At 37.1% G+C, this 19,569-nt stretch overlaps 1 protein-coding gene across 9 annotated transcripts in view; it reads left to right on the top strand.

Annotated features, from left to right (window-relative positions):
- ARL15 (ADP ribosylation factor like GTPase 15) overlaps positions 1 to 19,569 on the top strand; it is a 452,958-nt gene that overhangs the window by 171,372 nt on the left and 262,017 nt on the right. For all 9 annotated transcript variants that reach the window (XR_002339550.1, XR_002339551.1, XM_021076685.1 and 6 more), the window contains one exon: positions 10,251 to 10,310. Coding sequence is in view for 7 of the 9 variants with exons in the window: in XM_021076685.1 (XP_020932344.1) it covers positions 10,251 to 10,310 (60 nt within the window). In the remaining 2 variants the exon portion in view is untranslated. The remainder of the gene's footprint in view (positions 1 to 10,250; positions 10,311 to 19,569) is intronic.

The raw sequence follows: 19,569 nt of genomic DNA, 5'->3' as shown, positions 1-19,569 counted from the left end.
AGAGACACTTCTTAAGTGCATGTGGAACTTTTACCAAATGAGACCATATTTGAAGACATAAAACAAGTTTCAGTGAATGTAAAAGGATCCAAATATGTTCTCAGACCATGGTGGAATTGAGTTAGAAGTCAATAATAAGATCATCTATGGAAAAGCCTACAAATATTTGGAAACCATACTACGTCTAAATAACCCATGGATCAAATAAGAAATTTCTCTCAAAAGAGAAACTGTAATGTATTTCACATTGAATGAAAATACAACACATCAAATATGTGGGATGCCTCTAAAGCAAGACTGGGGGGGGGGAATTCATAGTATTAAACACCTGTATCATAAAAGATGGGCATGGAATCAGTGATCTCAGCTCCCACCCTAAGGAACTAAAAGAGAAGAATGGATTAAAAACTAAGCAAAAGAAAAAGAAAGGTCAAAGTGGAAATCAGTGAAATAAATCAGTAGACAAAACTCATGAGATCAAAAACTGGTTCTTTGAAGATGTTCCCACTGTGGTGCAGTGGATTAATCATCCAGCTCGTCTCGGTGGAGGCACCGGTTCCATCTGGGCCCAGCACAGCCGGTTGAGGATTTGCATTGCCACAGCTGTGGCATAGGTTGCAGCTCCAGCTCGGATTGGATCCCTGACCTGGAAACTTCTATGTGGGGATGGCCAAAAAATAAAAATAAAAAGCCTGATTCTTTGAAAAGATCAATAAAACTTACAAATACTTGGCAGATCAGGAAAAAAATCAAAGATGATACTAATTAAAAATACCAAGAATAAGTGATTACATCAATGTATATTCTATAAATATTAAAAGAATAATAGAAAATTATGAATGAGTTTAAGCCAATAAATTTGACAATATAAATGGACAAATTCTTTGAAAGACAAATGGTCAAAGTCATTCAGGAAGAAATAGAAAACCCAGATTTATAATCATTAAAGAAGTTGAAATTACAGTTTTATAAACTTGAGGTTTAATTGGCTTTATTGGTGAATTTTATCAAACATTTGAAAGAAATAATGCCAGTGCTGCACAATTTCTTTCAGAAAATTAAAAGGAGGGAAAACTTTCCTACTCCTTCTTTAAGACTAGCAAGTTTAATGTCAAAACTAGACAAAGATATTACAAGAAAACTATATGCCATAGCCTTCATGAATGCAAAAACCAAAAAAATAAACAAAAATCTAGCAAACCAAATCTAACAATAATAAATTATTAATAGGGCAGTATTTTTGTTTTGTTTTTTGCTTTTTAGGGCCACACCTGTGGCATATGGAAGTTTCTAGGCTAGGGGTCGAATCAGAGTTGCACCTGCCAGCTACAGACAGCAATGTGGAATCTGATTCACATCTGCAACCTACACCCCAGCTCATGGCAATGCTGGATCTCTGACCCACCAAGTGAGGCCAGGGATTGAACCCATATCCTCATGGATAATAATCGGATTTGTTTCTGCTGTGCCATGATAGGAACTCCCAGGGTAATACATTTAATATATCATGCCAAGTGACATTTATCCCAGGAATAATGGGTTGCTTTCACATTTAAAATCAATAAATTGACAATTATCAATAAACTAAGAAAAGAAACCATGTGTTCATCTTAAAAGATGCAAACAAAAGAACATTGATTTCTGATAAAAAATAGGAATAGAAGGAAATTTTCTCAACTGTTAAAGGGTTTCTATGAAAATCCTATAGCTATTATCATAATTAATGATGAAATACAGAATTAATTCCCACCCAGATCAGAATAAGACACAGATGGCTGTTCTCACCTCTTCCATGTTGTTGTAGAGATTCTAGCCAGTGCATCAGACAAGGAAAAGAAAGAAAAGCCTTCCAGATTGAAAGGAAGAAGAAGTAAAAATTGTTCTTTGCTGATGACAAGATCATCTCTGTCAAAAAGTTGATGGAATCTACAATTTTATACCAATAAATTAGAAATGGCTAATGTGAGTTTAGAGCTGATAGTTGTGGAGATTTGAAAATTGGTAGGATAGCTTTGATCATTACTTCGGAGAATGCTGTCTGTAAGAATAGAAGCAGATGGAGTGGTGGATAACTGTTAGCCAAGTATTGAATTCATTCGCATTAGATAAGCAAACTCCCTGAAAGTCGGTAAATGGAAATGCAAAGGTCCGTATATAAACAGATGTCACAATTTCAGGCGGGAAGTTATTAAGCGGTATGTATGGTAAAGTGGTAAAAGCATTATGGGGAAGCAAAGCTTGTCCTGAGAGGCACTGATAAGGGAAGGAAAAGCTCTGTTTTCTAGTATCAGGAGGAAGGAAAAGCATGCACAAAGATGTTGGAGCCTAGAGAAGACTTTCCCTAACAGAGGAGAGGCTCCTGTGATTCGGAGAGAGGGCTCTGCAAGAATAAAGGGAGAGCAGTGTTGGGCGTGAGGCTGTAACAGCGTTGGCGTGAGGATATAGACGAGAAGGGGCAGATGCTTCTTGGTTGAGTCCGTATATTTATTGTAGCTAATGAAGATTAGCAAGAGGTAGGAGAAGCTAGTTAGTGCTGACAGAGGAAGGTGGAGGCTGGGTGGCAGAGGAGAACCAAGCAGGCTGATTTTAGTTATCAGCAGACCCAGGGGACCCAGTCCCCACCAGAGTTCCAGATAGACGTGCCTGGCATGTTCAAACTTGCAGGTCCTTTTCTGGTGGGGGGTGTGTGTACGTGTACTGAAGAAGAGCAGAGGAGGTGGAAGAAGAGTCCTAAGATAAATGATAAAACCCAATGGCAAGAAGAGGTACCTAGAAGAAATGAGGACATCAGCAAGCCCACATGCATGTCAACATTCAGTGTGAAGATGGGAGAAAACTGTAGGAGGCCTATGAAGAACAGTGTACAAAGTGAAGGAACAAGGGACCCAACTAGATAAAAATTTAGAATTACCGGAAAGTGAAAATTAAGACAGATTAAGCAATATAGTTGAGAAATGTTTGTATCAGATATTACAGATAAGAGTTTATGACTGTTGTTTTTAGAGAAGACAGGCACATTTACAGGTGGTATCTAAAATCTAACTGATTAAGCGAAGTCTGCAAAGAGGTATTCATAAAAAGAATTAATAGGAAAAAATCAACGGAAGACGTTCAGCTTTACTAACCATTAACTTTACCAGAAAATAAGAAAATGTTAATTTTAGATCTAAGTTTACCAAAGTGTGCTTGATTTTAGGTCCCAATGTGGTAAGATTGTGGTGGCCTTGATATGCACATGGGTTACTGGTGACATTGTAATTGGTGTTGTCCTTTTTTGGGGGGAGAGTAATTATTCATGTAAATCAAAAATTACCAAAATAATTATACCCCTTGGCCTAGTAATCGTGCCACTGAGAATTTGCTTTAAACGTGTAACTTCAGATAAACTGTATATCCAAAGTGATTCCTTGCAACAATTTATGTAACTAAACCTTTAATTTAAATGTCCTATATCAAGGGACTTTGTTAATTAAATTGTGGCATATCAGTTGATGATCATAGATAGGAAAACACATTTATAGTCTTCTGGAGAGGAAAATAAATTTATAGTCATTTTGAAAATTCAACTATGCTTTTGAATTAAAATGGGAAAAGAACATTAAAAATAACAATGGGCTTTGTTATGATCGAATTATGTGTTAAATTTTATTCTCACATCATTTTCTGTTTTATAATGTTTTGATGATATCAAGCCAATTAAAAATGAAATATTTTTGGAAGCATTTGGAACAGTTGAAAAGATACTTTGAGAATTGGTTTTTTAAAATGAAAACATACCACAAGAAGTGTATGTCTATCCAGTTCAGCAAGGCAAGAATGTCTGCCTTTTCTTCAGAAGTAAACGGAATCTAAACTTTATTGGATTGTTAACTTCAGCAGTCTTTTACTCTGACATAATTTTTAAAAGATACTTAAATTGTCAAAACTCAAAGGGCCAAGAAATCCTGCAGAGATCAGGTCCTGCTGGTAGAGGAAAAAAAAATTGAGTAGCTTGTACCTTGGTCTAGAAACAAAAGTCAACGTTGTCCAGAGAGAATTCCTTGACTGTATATGCACAAAGAATTTGTTGATAAAAGGGATTGTTAACGTGTAGATTATACAATATTTACTTTCTTTCTTTTTAAATCAGAAAAATGGAGTCTAAAAGATTTAGTATAATGTATTGATATAACCTAGAGAATAACCTAGAGAAAACTGAGCACTTGGGATTGAAAAAGGTTGAAAATCTCTTCCCAGAGATATATATTACTTGAAAATTTGTCCAGTGGTATGTCATTCAGCTAAAATAGAAAATGATTTCGATAATTTAAAGAAATACAGAAAAGTTGAATGAGGCATTTTAATAACTTTAGTATTTCATATGTGTTAAGAAAAGTAAGTTGGAAAATCAGATCTGGGTATCTACTAAAGAATTGTGTTTTATAAATGCTGGTAGATTAAATTTCCTTGAATGATGTCGAAATCATATTTAGAAGAATTTCACTAGAGCATCGTCCAAACATCACAAAACTACCATGGCATAAATCATGTCCTTGGTCCAAGTCAAGGCCACTAGATCTGTGGAATGTCTTTCCCTTTAGCAGTTCTTAGAGTGATCCAGGGATTTCAGAAGCACACATCAAGTATCTGCGTACATGTGTGCAGGCTTGTGCGTGTTGCCGGGGGAAAGGGGAAGTTTGCCTGTAGGTCCAAGCAAAATACTCATGTGTTCCACACAATGAATAAAAATAGACTAATCTCCCTCCCAGACCTAATTTTGTTACGATTCCAGTAATGCTTTCCCTGCATAAAAAATTTCAAATCCATCTCCCTTGTATCACAGGCTTTCTTGGATTTAAGGACCAAAAGACAAAAACTGAAAGTCTATGCAAACAATTATTTCCCTAAAGAGTTTACTAAGTCATATATTTATTAAAATTTGTGGGGTTAAATCTTAGGGGAGGTTTCAGTCTTACTAATGTAGCTTAAATAGGCCAGGAAAAAATGACTCTGTAACTTAGGCTTCAGCCATCAAATTGTTTGAATGGAGTCGGGAGACCTACCCATGAAACCTTCAGCCAAATTCTGGAGGCCATTGATGATTGACTCAGTTGTTACTGTTATTTCCTCCTCCTTGTTTAATACAAATAATGGAATCTTAATGTTAGAGGAAACTCGAAGAAGTTAATCTAGTCCACTCATTTTGCAGATGAGGGATTCCAAGTCAAGAAAAGAAGTGGCTGGTGAGTAGGGACTTCTAGGACTGTGCTCTTGTCCCATCAGCTCACTGACTCCCTGTGAAGAGGATGCTTGTTTTTTCGAAGGAGCAACAGAGCACACTGTCATGGCTGAGTCAGTTGGACATTTTCCCTAAGTTCCTGGTTTTATTGTCTATTAAAAAAATTACTCTCTAAACTCTTACTATTATTTTTATTCCATTAATAAGGCAATGTAGTTTAGGTATAAGAACATAATCAAGATAGATTCCTTGTGTTGGATTTATAAATGGGAGGGAAAGTAAATTAGTGGGCTTCTTAGTCATGTGTGTGTTTTTCCAGTTGGCTCCACCAGTATTTATTTTCACTTTTAATTTAAAATTTTTTATTTATTTTTTTGCCCATGCCCATGGCATGTGGAAGTTGCAGGGCCAGGAATCAAACTTGCAACCACGGCAGTGTCCCAAGCTGCTGCAGTGACAGTGCCAGATCCTTAATACGGTGCACCACAAGAACTCCTCCACCAGTATTTAGGTTTAAAATTGGACAAAACAGAATGAATCCATCAGTTTGTTGATATATGGAGGAGGTGCTATAGGGTGGAGCTCCAGTGGATTCTGTTGATGAGATCTGAGTTCAGGTTTTAAATACAGCAATCAGTCCTTTTGACCAAATAGTTAATCTTCCTAGACTTCATCCTCTTCCTGGAACAATAGTTACTGTCATTAACTTAAGGATCGCTGTGAACTGAAGATTGTTCCTTACTACATTCCTTATGTCCCTGGTATCCAAAGGGCACTGATGTCATGACCACTTTCCCCTGTAATGGATACCAGAATTCAAGGATGCTCAAGTCCTTTAAATAAAAATATAACCTACCTACATCCATCATCCCATGTTTCAAATCATCTCTAGATTATTTACAATACCTGATACAATGAAAATGGTGACCCGTGCATAGCAAATTGAAGTTTTGCTTCTGGGAATTTTCTGGAATTTTTTCTTGAATATTTTCGATCTGTAGTTGAATCTGTGGGTACAGGACCCTTGGATACAGAGAGCTAACTAAATATAAACTCTGAGTAGAAATCTTTAAAACAGATATTGAGGTCCTATTATGACCCAGCACTGGCATGCAAGACTGTTTCTCCATTATGAATCCTTACAGTTGAGCTGGGGGACAGACATAAAACAAATGCATAAACTGATATGTAATAAGAACTGCAAAAGTCACGTAGGAGAAGTACTGAGTGCTAGGAGCACATGGATCCAAAAATACCACCTGTTTCAGAAACCCCAGAGAAAACTTACCTGATGAAGTGAAGTTAAAATACCACCTGGAGGATGGAGAGTTTGCCTGGAAGGCAAAGAACACACACTTATGGAGCAGTACTCGTAAAGTCCCTGAGGGTGAGAAGGAACATAGCTAGTTTTAGGACCTGAAGAATATAAATGAGGGGAGATGGTACAAAATAAGCCTGGAGAAGGAAGGAGGAACCGGATCAGATAGGGCCTTGTTAGGTGTTTTGAACTCTATTCTGAGTAGTGAGAAACTATCAGATCCTTTAAACTAGGGGAGAGATGTGAACAGAAGTAAATTTCAGGAAGATTGCTTCTGCTAATGTGTGGGGATGACTGAGGAGGCCAACAACAGGCGCAGAGTTTAGTTGGGAGACTCAATAGAGGTAATGGTGGTGGCTTGACCAGCGGGTGTGCCGTGAGGATGGAGAGAAGTACGCATGTCTGGGAATTATTTAGTAGATGAAATTGGCAGGCTTAGGTGATTGCTTGAGAGGGAAAGAAGTGCTGAGAAAGACCACAAACGTTCAGCCTATAGAAGTCAATAAATGTTCTTGATTGCTACTTCATCTTATTTTTAGCATTGCTTTCGTAATAAATCTGAGCTTGAGGCCAAAGCATCCAGTAGTCATTTGGTGGCCACTAGTGTTCTGGATTTTTCTTTGTGTTTGTTTTCTGGCTGTACTTGGGTATATGGAAGTTCCCGGGCCAGGGATTGAACCTGTGCCGCAATTACAGCCTACACCACAGCTGTGGCACACCAGATCCTTAATTCACTGTGCCACAAGGGAACTTCGAATTGAGTTTTATTTTTTTAAGAAAACTACTTGATAGCACTGAGTGCCATCTATCTTCATTTATAGATGAGAAAATGGAGGTACAGAGGAATTAAGTAATTTGCTCAAAGTCAGACAGTTAATAATGATAGAGCCAGAATTTGAACCCAGACAGTCTTGCTCTTGAGCCCATGTAATCCAGTGGTTTTTATTCCTCAAAGCAACCCCTTGAGAAAGATATTTTGATGGATTGACCTTTGTAGCCCTACTACATATTAATTTCCCTTCTTGACCTCATCCAACTGAATGTAAAGGAATAAAATATAATTGATCTGATAGTTGCCCTTCTTGACTGCCCTTCTGGTGACCTGAAAGTGTGTCTTTAAATTTTCTTTTTAATCCTTACAAACATTTAGAATGACTAAAATAGAAAAATATTGTTTCTCTTCTGTGAATTGTACATTCTCATTTTCTGGACTGATTCAGCTTCATCCTCTGAACATTAATTATCACAGCCATGTTGTAAAAACATGTAATAATATGAAAACTGCAAAATGGAAGACTGTACATACCTTTGCAGTATAAATCTAGCCACACATGTTTCATGTGGAGAGAAAACAGTTATGAGTATTCTGCAGGAACATTTATGTGTCTATAAATAATATTGCTAGGTAACTTTGCTCAGGGTGAACATTTGAGGACGTTTTCCGTAGTCAATTTATTATGAAGTCTGTGCAAAGGTTAAAGATAGTGACTGGCCTGTTGGATTAATGAATTTCAAAAGTTGTGTTTTGCGTATGGGTGTGGCAATTTCTGGAAAGCTATAATTTCCCTCTGGGTGCCTGTATATTGTCAGCTTTTAAGAATCAGAGAAGATTAAACATTACTGGTGTGCTCTGTAACTTTGTCTTTTTCAAAGTCGGGGTCCCATTTCTCTGAAAAGCCATACTTGGGTTTTCCTGAGCATAACCACTAATAGTCTATTTAGCACTTGCATAGGGTTTTTTGTTTTCCAGATTTCGTAACATTGCCTTTTAATCCATATAACACCCCTGTGAGGTAGGTAGGTATAGCCAAACATCCAGTCTCCTACAGGTGAATTTCTGTGCCAGCAGGAATATTTTGGCACGGAGTTTCTTTAATTTCCCAGAGGCCAGACACCTGGAGAGGCTTTCCTGCAGACCCAGGTAAATGCAAGTGTTTTAGCCACAGGGGGCTGCCTCCCACTCCTCCTGCTATTTTACTAAGATTCAATGACTGCTTGTATCATTAGCCATAGCGCCATGCTGACTGTGTCAGTCTGCATTAAACCCACATAGGAAGGGTATGTTTTGGAAGATTCTTAACTCAGTGAACATGTACATTCTGTAGAACATAGTTCAGCTGTTTACACCTGTGTCACTCCACCAACGGTACTTGTCATTCAATGATAACCTTTCCGGCTCCAACTAAGTACTTAGATTCATAAATGAGCACCAGGATTTCTGTCTTATGAGTCTATACTGTATTCAGGTAGGCAGAAAATATGTATACCTAATGATTAACCCAATCAACAATATGGCACTGATTGAAGTACAATGTCAGCGGTCTTCAATTTTATACTTATTTGTATCAGGCACTGTGATGAAACTAATACATCATCTCATCCTCCTAACAACTTTGTGACGTAGATATTATCACTCCCATTTGACAGACGACGAAAGCCCCAGCTGGTAGGTTGCTCAGTCACAGAGCTTCTTAAAATGTAGTTCTTTCTGCTTCCAAAGTCGCTTTTTAACCATTACATGATATTCATTGCCTTAAGTAGAAGGTACTGTATAGAACCTCAGAGTTCTAGGACAGTGTACAATAAAGAGGTGGTAATAATGTGGAATATAATAAGATGCATAGTGACTTTTTTATAAAGTCATCCTTGTATAAAGTAAAGCAAAACCATATGAAAGAATTGTTCCTACATACATGATACTTTATATCTTTTTACCTTTCTTCGTACTCATAACTTACTACAATGAAAACATTTGTGTGTTTCCTTTTTACTCTGTTGATGATTTCTTGAAAAGGGGACTGTGGTCTTATTTATCTTGTAATTGTACATATTAAATAATGCTTAAAACCTTAAATGGATTAAATTTATGAAATGACCGAATAATTTAACTTGTAAAAATTAGTAGGGCTTTTAACTGTAGAAGAAATACTTGTGTGTGCAAACATTCAAAGGAACCAAAAGAATCTCTCTCCTATCAAGACCTCCAGATTCCCAGTTCTCCCAAGAGTTATGTATTCCAGTTTCTTGTGGGTCATTTCAGAAATAGTGTATATATTTGTGGGTGTGTGTATAGGTAAATGCACACTCACATGTTATGATTGAATTGATTCACCCAGGTGGTGATAATTAAGTCCTAGATACAGAAATAATCATAAAACTATTCTGTGAATGTACTTTTATAATAGAAGTCATTTATTACATGTATTATAAAATGCATAAATGGATAATTGTGTACTTTAAAGAAAAATTTATGATTTTAACCATGTCCTTAAAACACTAACATAAATACTGTGTAATTCCAATATAAGACGGTTATAATGTAGATACCCTAGTCTCTAGGGTTGCTAAGTCATATGTGAGGGAAAATTAACCTTAGGAATTAGATGCAAAGGTCCTGGTAGATTTAACGTTTCCCTATACTTCTAAGTGTCTTTCTCACAACTGATAAAATTTATAAAGTGGTATTACATGTTAAAGAGTGAGGCAATATTTTGAAGAAAAGGGATGTATTTTGCTGTAACATACATCTGTGTTTTGCACAATGGTAGAAGATTATATTGGATTATCTATTTATCTCAGAAATTATGTGTTTCTAGTTTAAATATGAGCTATGAAAAATAACTCTTAATCTGCCTTTAAAAAAGGAGGATTTGAGCATCTTAGACATTTAAAAACGCTAAATTGCTAATTCTTTCTTTTGTTTTCTGATTTTAGGTTTTAGTATAAAAGCAGTGCCATTCCAGAATGCCATCTTGAATGTAAAAGAACTTGGAGGTATGTCATTTAAAATCATTTCTATGTCTGGCTTTAACATTTATTTCATATTAATGTGTTACATGTAATTAAAACATGATGATGTATTCTAGGAGGTGATTCATTTTTACCTTTTCTCTTTATAATACATTTCCTATAAATATTTCCTTCTCTTTATGTATGTTTTCAAGGTTGTTGAGTTCTAAATAACAAACTTGGGTGGTTTTTATTTATTTTTTGTATAAAGAACTTTGCTGCTAGTGCCACTTCATATACTATAGTCTTTGGTTTTACTTAATGAATGAAATTTATTCTTGAATGAAGAGAGTTTTAATATAGTCCTAGAAAAAATAAGCTATATGTTAAGCAGGGTAAAGTACTGTATTTTAGAGCAGTTTGTATTCATACTGCAGGTTTTATTGTATTGGATCTTTTGAGAGAGTATTTGTTCCAATAATAAATCTTTGCCATTAGATTCTTTACTGGTCAAGCACATTTATTGGATAGGCTGTACCCCAAACTATATATCACTCAGTCTTTCATTACACTCTGTCTGGGATTTTTTTTTTTTTTTTTTTTTTTGGTTGTGTTTTATGTCACTCTGGGTCTTAACCCATGTAAATAGGTTAACAAAGAAATCGGTCAATTCAGTGAGCCTACTAAATTCTCTAATGGCACAGGAAAGTAGTTAAGTGCTCTGGAGTTCAGTATAATATTGGTGAGTTTAATGGCTTAGAACAAAGTTCTCTTCCATCTCTTTAATCACTTTGTGATATTGACTTTCTTTGTTTTTTGTTTTTTTCTCCTAAGCTCATTCTGTGACCTCTTTTTAGGTTGATGAAATTGAAACACAAACCTTATGCCATTTTAATATGTTTGATGCCTTCTTTTTTTTTGATTTTTAGGGCCGTACCTGTGGTATATTGAAGTTCCAGGCTAGGGGTTGAATTGGAGCTTCAGCTGCCAGCCTACAACACAGCAACATAGGATCTGAGCCGTGTCTGCAGCCTACACCACAGCTCACAGCAATGCCAGATCCTTAACCCACTGAGAGAGGCCAGAGATCCAACCTACGTCCTCACAGATGCTGGTCAGATTTGTTTTCATTGAGCCACGATGGGAACTCTGATGCCTTCTTATTTTTATCTAATATTGGCTGATATTTTCAGGTGTGTGTTTTGTTTTTTTTTTTTACTTTTTTTTTTTTTTTTTTTCTTTTAGGGTTGCACCCGCGGCATGTGGAAGTTCCCAGGCTAGGGGTCAAATGGGACCCCTATGCCACAGCCACAGTCACATGGGATCCAAGCCATATCTGCGACCTATACCACAGCCCATAGCAATGCTGGATCCTTAACCCACTGAGTTGAGGCCAGGGATCGAACTTGTAGCCTCATGAATGCTAGTCAGATTCATTTTCGCTATGCCACAATGGGAACTCCTTCAGGTGTGTTTTAAAGAGCTGTATCCAGGACAAGTTTACCTCTGTCAATCTGTTGTATAGTTATCCTTGATTCTTAGAGCATTAATATCTAAAATCAACCATGGTTGATAAAATGTGGTTTTTCTTTGACATTTAGTTTTGTCATTTTGACTACAACAATTATAAAACATGGATGTTCATATAATAAATAATTTTTCTATGCAAAAATTTTAAGACTTTTAGATGGAATATTTCAATATTATTTTGTGGCTTCAGTGAACAAAGTGTAAAAAAATCCGTGAACTCAAAATGAATAGTTTGAGAATTGTTTTGTTTTGAAATGTGGTTGATACTTAATAAGTATATTATTATTAGGCTAGATGCAAAGTTTTTATTGAATAGCCTCCAGGTATATCAAATTGTTCATTGATAAGATGTTTATTATTGTTTAGTTGGATGGATCTGGACAATTTTTTAAGAAACACATCAAGGAATTTATTATAATCTTGACCCTGTGCCACTGAAATTCAGTACAATGATCATAAGATCATTGATCAAAAGATCACATTAGAGGACAAGAGTGTATAAGATGGGAATCGTCTGTTCCCAAGCAAGGTTGAATTTTACTGAAAGTACTGTGTGTGCCCTGACAGTTGCTGAAATGGACATTACAATGGAAAGGATACCGTAGAGTTTGGTGGTCACGCTTTAGCTCGTGCCTCTTCTGTAATGAGGTGAGAGACATAGGAAAAGATAGAGCTTCAAGGATTGGGACCAATACATTAGTTTCGGGCTAATGATATGTGGTGTTTAGCAGATAGTATTGAAGAGCACATTCCAAGCTTATGCACAATTCTTCTACCTCTGAACTTTAGTAGCTCTGGTTACAGTTGAAAGACTGTCTCAAGGAGGTGATTTTCTGAGTAAATCTAATTGTGTATCCTGTGTTGTGTGTTCAGAGGCAAGCAATGGATGGGGTTCAATCCTTAATTTTTCACTCACTAATTCCTTCATTCAACAAATATTTTTTGAGAACCTACACTGCCTGCTGTAAGACTGGGCCTTAGGTCACGTCTCACCCAAGAATGCCTGGAAAGAAGGCCAACACATGTAGAGTGTATACTTTCCTGGGATTTAAAGTAAGTCTCAAATACTCAGAGGCTCATCCCGTTATAAGGTATGTGGCATTTAGGGGGAATTATAACCTCCTAAAATCAAAGTATTTGAGAGGAGGTTGCTTGACCCAAGAATTTCCAAGTTCAAGAGGAAAGAGTTGAATGATCAATGTATGAAGATATGAAACCATTATTCACCAATAAAGAGTTATCAGAAGGCAAGTTAATCGCGGTTCAATCAGGTCGTCAATGTGGGAGAGAACTCTGCAATCAAGGGGAGAGATTCAATAAGATATATGTAAAGATAGGCAGGCACTAAGAGCCTGAGCTGTGCTGACATGTGAAATGCTTCAGAAAGTTCTTATCCTGGGAATAATTCAGAAGATAGGCATGGCCCTTGTTGCTCCCTGTTAATCCCTTCCTTACCCTTTTCATATGGTTCCAGGGCTCTCTATCACCTCCTTCCTAAGCTCACGTTAAATTTCTCACTTCTTCAAAAGAGGAAGAGGCATTGAACGTGTGTTCCTTATCTAGTAAGAAGAAATGGTATAGAATGAAATAACAATGACTAATGTATTTTTTTTACTTTTTAAAATTATGGTTGATTTACAATGTTCTGTCAATTTCTGCTGTACAACAGTGACCCAGTTTATATATATATATATATATATATATATATGTATGTATGTATATATATATGTATGTATGTATATGTATATACACACACACACAAATACATATTTTTCTCATATTATCTTCCATCATGTTCCATCACAAGTGATTGGATATAGTTCCCTGTGCTATATAGTAGGACCTCATTGGTTATCTACTCCAGATGCAATAGTTTGCATCTACTAACCCCAAACTCCTCGTCCATCCCACTCCCTCCCCCTTGGCAACCACAAATCTGTTCTCCATGTCAATGAGTTTGTTTCTTTTCTGTAGATAAATTCATTTGTGCCATATATTAGATTACAAATATAAATGGTAGCATATGGCATTTCTTTTTCTGACTTACTTCACTAGTATGAGAGTGTCTCCTTCCATCCATGTTGCTGCAAATGACATTCTTTTTTTCCTTTTTGTGGCTGAGTAGTATTCTATTGTGTATATGTACCACATCTTTTTTTGGGGGGTGAGGGGGGTGCGCACACCCTAGGCATATGGAGGTTCCCAGCCCAGGGGTTGAATTGAAGCTGAAGCTGCCAGCCTGTGCCACGGCCACAGCAACGCAGGATCAGAGCCGAGTCTGCAGCCTACATGACAGCTCATGCAATGCCAGATCTTCAACCCAATGAGCAAACCTAGTCCTCATGGATACTAGTTTGGTTCTTTAACCGCTGAGCCATGATGGGAACTCCATGTACCATGTTTTCTTAATTCATTCATCCGTCGTTAGATATTTAGGTTGTTTCCATGTCTTGGCTATTGTGAATAGTGCTGCAATGAACATAGGGGTGCATGTATCTTTTTGAATGAAAGTTTTGTCTGGATATATGCCCAGGAGTGGGATTGCTGGATCATATGGTAGTTCTATATTTAGTTTTCTGAGGTACCTCCACACTGTTTTTCATAGTGGTTGTACCAATTTACATTACCATCAACAGTGTAGGAGGGTACACTTTTCTCCACACCCTCTCCAGCATTTGTTATTTGTAGACTTGTTAATGATGGCCATTCTGACAGGTTCGAAGTGGTACCTCATTGTAGTTTTGATATGCATTTCTTTAATAAAGTGATGTTTAGCATTTTTCATGTGCCTGTTGGCATCCATATGTCTTTGGAGAAATGTCTGTTTAGGTCTTCTGCCCATTTTTCAATTGGGTTGTTGTTTTTTTTTTTTTTTTTTTGCTGTTGAGTTGTATGATTTGTTTGTATATTTTGGAGATTAAACCCATAAAAAAACAAAAAGACAACCTACAGAATGGGGAAAATAGTTGACTAGTGGATTTAAATTAAATCAAAGTCACTTTTGGTAAATCTTAATAACAAACTTTATGTTTGCACACACACACTAATAGATATTTGTATGTGTATATACTACATAATTTGTGTGTGTTATATATATAAATCTGTGTTCTTAATGGTTTCCCTTTTATGAGGTTGTTTCTTAAATCTTCTATGTAAAAATTCCTATAAATCTCAATCACATCAATTTTTCTCATATGGTCTTTTCCTATGTTCGTGAAATCATTCTAGCACAATTATGTGTGTATCAAGCATGATTCTAGGAGCTGGGAATAAACAATAGTTCTTTTAAAAATCCCTTGTCTTCAAAGAACTCATGGTTCAGTGATGGAGACATTCATGGAAACAAATAATTGAAATGAATGAAATTTTTGAAAATAGTGAAGTTAAGCAGGGGTGGAGGGGTAAGTATAAAGTAAAGGATGATGACATAAAGATAGACAGTCCAGCCCAGTGGTGTGATAGGTGAGTCCTGTTTTCAGTATTTTGAGAATGTGTTTTTTCTTCCCAGCTTTCCTATCACACCCATCAGGCTGTACCATTTATGCCTATCTTTATGTGAAATCGAAACTCTAAAATTTCTTCTCTTTTCTCTCCCCACACATTCTCATTTAATCTGTGCAACTTCATGCCCAGAGTAAATGCTGTTATTATCACAGATAGTGAGACACAGGACATCTGGACACAGGGCAAGGGATACAATCAAAGTTATTTGGAGAAGGAGGTGTGGGAGTCCATCTGAGTGCTTGCACGTAACCAGCATCCTCTATACATAACGCACTTTATCCAAGGTCCAGCACAAAAGAAGTACTCCCATGCATGCGTTGTCTGCTGCTGCTTTTATTATATGAATAATTTCAAGTCTTCACATGATGGTAGAGTTTTCACTGACACTATTGACTAAACATGAACACCTTGCTCTCTGCTGAAAACTTCTAATTATTGCAGCTGCTTTTATCACTCATTTTCTATCTTACTCTTTTTATTTAGAGGTCTTTCAAGTCACATTCTTCAGTGGTTCTAATGCTGTGCTGTAATCATGCTTCCCTCTTCTGATTTCAAGACTGCCTTCTGTCTTAACTTATTTTAGATCATTTCCTAAACTCACAGAATTGTCCGTAAACGGCGTCATTTTCATATCCTTTTATATTTTTGATTCATTTAGTCAACCAATATTTACTGAGCACCTATTATATGCTTAGGCTGAGTCTAGAAAATGATGGTGGTTATAGTGTCAAGGCAGGCATCATCCCAGCATAGACCAGCTAATGGACACAAGAGGAGCTGCAGGACACAATAGACTTGACTCATACTTAACTTCTCTCCTTGGTTAAAGCCAATTATTACTTCTTAAAGGCCTAAAACAAATTTATAATTAATCCCTTCCATACTGGAAGAGATTCTTTAAAAATTCCATCCAGCAAGACTGAGTGTTAATTCTGATCGCTATGAACGACATTCTGTAGTGTCACTTGGTGAACTTTTTTTCCCCTGCATATTCTTCCCATTTGGGGAGATTTTTTTTTTAAGCCAATCTAAATCCTTTCTCTTTGAGCTTCTTTTTTGTTTTTTTTAATTGTATGCCTGAATTCATAGCATATGGAAGTTCCCAGGCCAGGGATTGAATCCATGCCACAGCTGTGGCCCTGAAGGATCCTTTAACCCATTGCACTAGGCTGGGGATCAGACCTGCACCTCTGCAGTGACCTGAGCTGCTGCAGTTGGATTCTTAACCCACTGCACTACAGCAGGAACGCCTCTTTTTAGCTTTAAGTAGTTACCCTGCCTGTCTTGCTATATTACTTTTATTTTTATGGATGCTGTGCAAGACACTGCAGCAGGATCCTGGACAGACAGAAAGATGAATCTTTCAAAGGATTCTCCTTCCTCCTGGTGACTTGTCTCAAAGCCCAGCCATTCTATATGGTTCCAGGCAAGTCCACTTGCCCGGTATCTCTGTTTCCTTATCTGTAAAATGTAGTAATAATAGTTCCTACATCCTATAATCCTTGGGAGGACCAAAGTAGTTAACATGAGCCAAGTACTTAGAGGCCACCTGGTCTGTAGCTGATATTTTGGGGAGATTTACTTTTATCGTAATCAAACCCTCACTCCCTCACACCCACAAAAATGCTTTTCAATAAAGCCTTTTTTCCCAAGGTCTCTGAAAAACCAGGCAAATCACGTATTGATTGCTTTCTCTTTTCTAGCCATGCCTCTTTCCCTCATAGACAAGGTGATCTCTTCCTTGAGTATTTTACACCTGTTCAGACTGAAAAGTCACCAGGAAAGGACCTCCTTGGAGTCTTGATTAGTTGCCTAGTCTAGTGTATTTTTTGACACTACACATGTGTTAATAGTAAATGTTTTTGTCCCTTTTCCCCTCATCGCCTTTCCTTCTGTTTTTGGATTCCACTTGAAAAATCTCTTCTGTCATAGTGCCTCTAAATTGCTTTCTTTCTGTTTGGCTTCTGTATCTTAACCGCATTACTAAGGTAAGTGAAGCATCTGGTGTTTTACGGAGCTGGAAGCAGTGGTCACACTGCAGTGACATCACAGCTCCAGATAATTGTTCATCTTAGAAATTTCCAGTTGTTAAATCTACAAACAGATTTTTATGCACTCATGGATGGCTTTCTCTTGGTTTTGAAATTTCATTTATAAATTGATGGACTCCAGAGAGGAAAATTTCATTTCTTAACACATTTAGTTTGTTACCACTTATTGATAAGGATCCAGACATCATAATGTTCTTTTCCTTTCCTAACTGAATTATGGAACCATGGTTAGTTTTGCCAAATGACTTGTTTTCTTCCCTTCATATTCTAATGAGTTGTGTTGTAATTGTTTCCCCACCCCCTATCCCAGCCACCATCCCCACCAAATATACTCTTTGGCAGTCTTGCCTGCCCAGTTGACTTTGGGAAAGGCAAAGAAAAGCTAAAAAGCAGTTAATTGTCTTTTGCGCTTCAGTATTTACTGCTGCTGTTTGTCAATCAAAAGAAAAGTTCATGAGGATTTTTGTTTGCACTGTATTTTTTCCTCCAAAGAAAAGACAACTTTTTCCTCTCAGAAGGCGGTGAGGGTTGTGTGGAAAGTGCAAGTTGTGTTCATTTACCCATTTATTTCAGCCCATGCACTAGTGATTGAATGATTTTTGAGGATTGTCAGCTAAGCCATTTTTTAAAGGTTGCTTCTTTCAGCAGCCAAGCTGTTATATGAAACAGATGTTGACTCTGTCCTGTTTCTTTGTTTGCCTGGAGGAATACGCTTCCTCATAGTGAAAGGTGCTGTCTCTTTGTATCCTGCTAGTTATCTGTGGGTGCTGTTAATCAGTCCAGGTTATTTGCATTTCTTAATTTCTCCAGAAACGGTACAGGACAAACTTCTTAACAGGCAACCCAGGGGGCACTGCTGTCTGCGTCTTTTAATTTCTGCTTTTTTGTACCCAGGCCATTTGGTGCCTTTGACCAAAATAAAATGCTCTTCTTTTAGACTGGTTTATTAAAACTTATTTGGGAGGGAATAGTAGCTCTTTAATCTTTATCTTGACAGTCCTATGTATATTATATTGTTGCCTCTATGTGCCTACTGCCACCTCCTATTAAAAAAAATGCAACTAAATAACCTATGGATTTAATGTATGCACTAGCTCTGAGGGTCATGCTGTACAACAAAGGAGGAAGCAAGACAATATAAACCAATAAATTGGTTGTATATTAGAAAAAGAATCAGTAGAGGCATACAAACTTGAAGAAGTTACTGTGGCCACACTGTTTCAAGGGACAAGTGAAGCTGCCTAGATTTTTTTTTTGCTGGTATAGGAGAAAGCAAATTGCCATGCAAAAGCTGTTTTAGACATCTCCAAATAAGAGTTTCTATGGAAGATAAGGCAAGAAACCATGATCCTGGCAAAGGAACATGACAGCACAGAATGGGGACCCAAGTATGGCCAGATCCTCAGAATATCTTAGGACCATTATATGAGCTAATTACCATCAGCTCCATATGAGTAAATGTGCACATTTTGTTATCTGTTACATAATTTATAAGGAAGAAATGTGGTTCAGCAAATAGAGTGTAGCCTCCAGATACTCTGTCCCCCTCTGCATTTGAACTTCTTGTTGTTGTTTTCTTATCTGTAAAATGTAAGTTTTAATAAATCATCACTATTTATTTCCCAAGGGATTGGGCAGGAAAAGAAAAGTTAAATTGCCTAAAGTGCCTCAAGAGAGATGCTTTAAGAATAGACAGTGGTATTCCCACTAATTCTCTTTTTATAGCCGTGGATCCAGTGTGATATGTGATATTGAATGATTGAAATTTCTTGATATAGTATTGTTTCCTTATCTAGGAAGAGAACCAGACCTTTCTGGAATGGGAACAGCCAGTTAACTCCTGGCTCTCTGAGCTGTGTACTTTCTCACTTAGGCTTAGGTTCTACTAGGGGAAATGATACTGGTAGAAAGCCAAGTCACTTGGATGTGAGTTAAAAGGCCACAGCTATCTGATTTGGTTGAACAGGATCCCAGGGTGGTGGTGTTCAAGCGTTTTTTACACTTGCTAAGGGAAAACTGAGCCAAACAGTCAGCAGAGCCAAATAAATGAATCTAGGGGCCCAGAAGTCTGTTACTGGCTGATGTAGACCTGACCTTAATTTTTGTTTTCTTCTGGAGACGTGCCCTAGGAAATTTTTTTAAATCTGTGTTCCCAGTCATAGTTGAATATAGCACTTAACGATTTGCTGCTTCTAAAACTATGCATATATAGAATGTTC

The sequence above is a fragment of the Sus scrofa genome, chromosome 16, assembly GCF_000003025.6.
Source record: "Sus scrofa isolate TJ Tabasco breed Duroc chromosome 16, Sscrofa11.1, whole genome shotgun sequence".
NCBI classification, from domain to species: domain Eukaryota; kingdom Metazoa; phylum Chordata; class Mammalia; order Artiodactyla; family Suidae; genus Sus; species Sus scrofa.
Note: the sequence above shows the minus strand (reverse complement) of the source record. Positions and strands in the feature narration are given on the sequence as shown.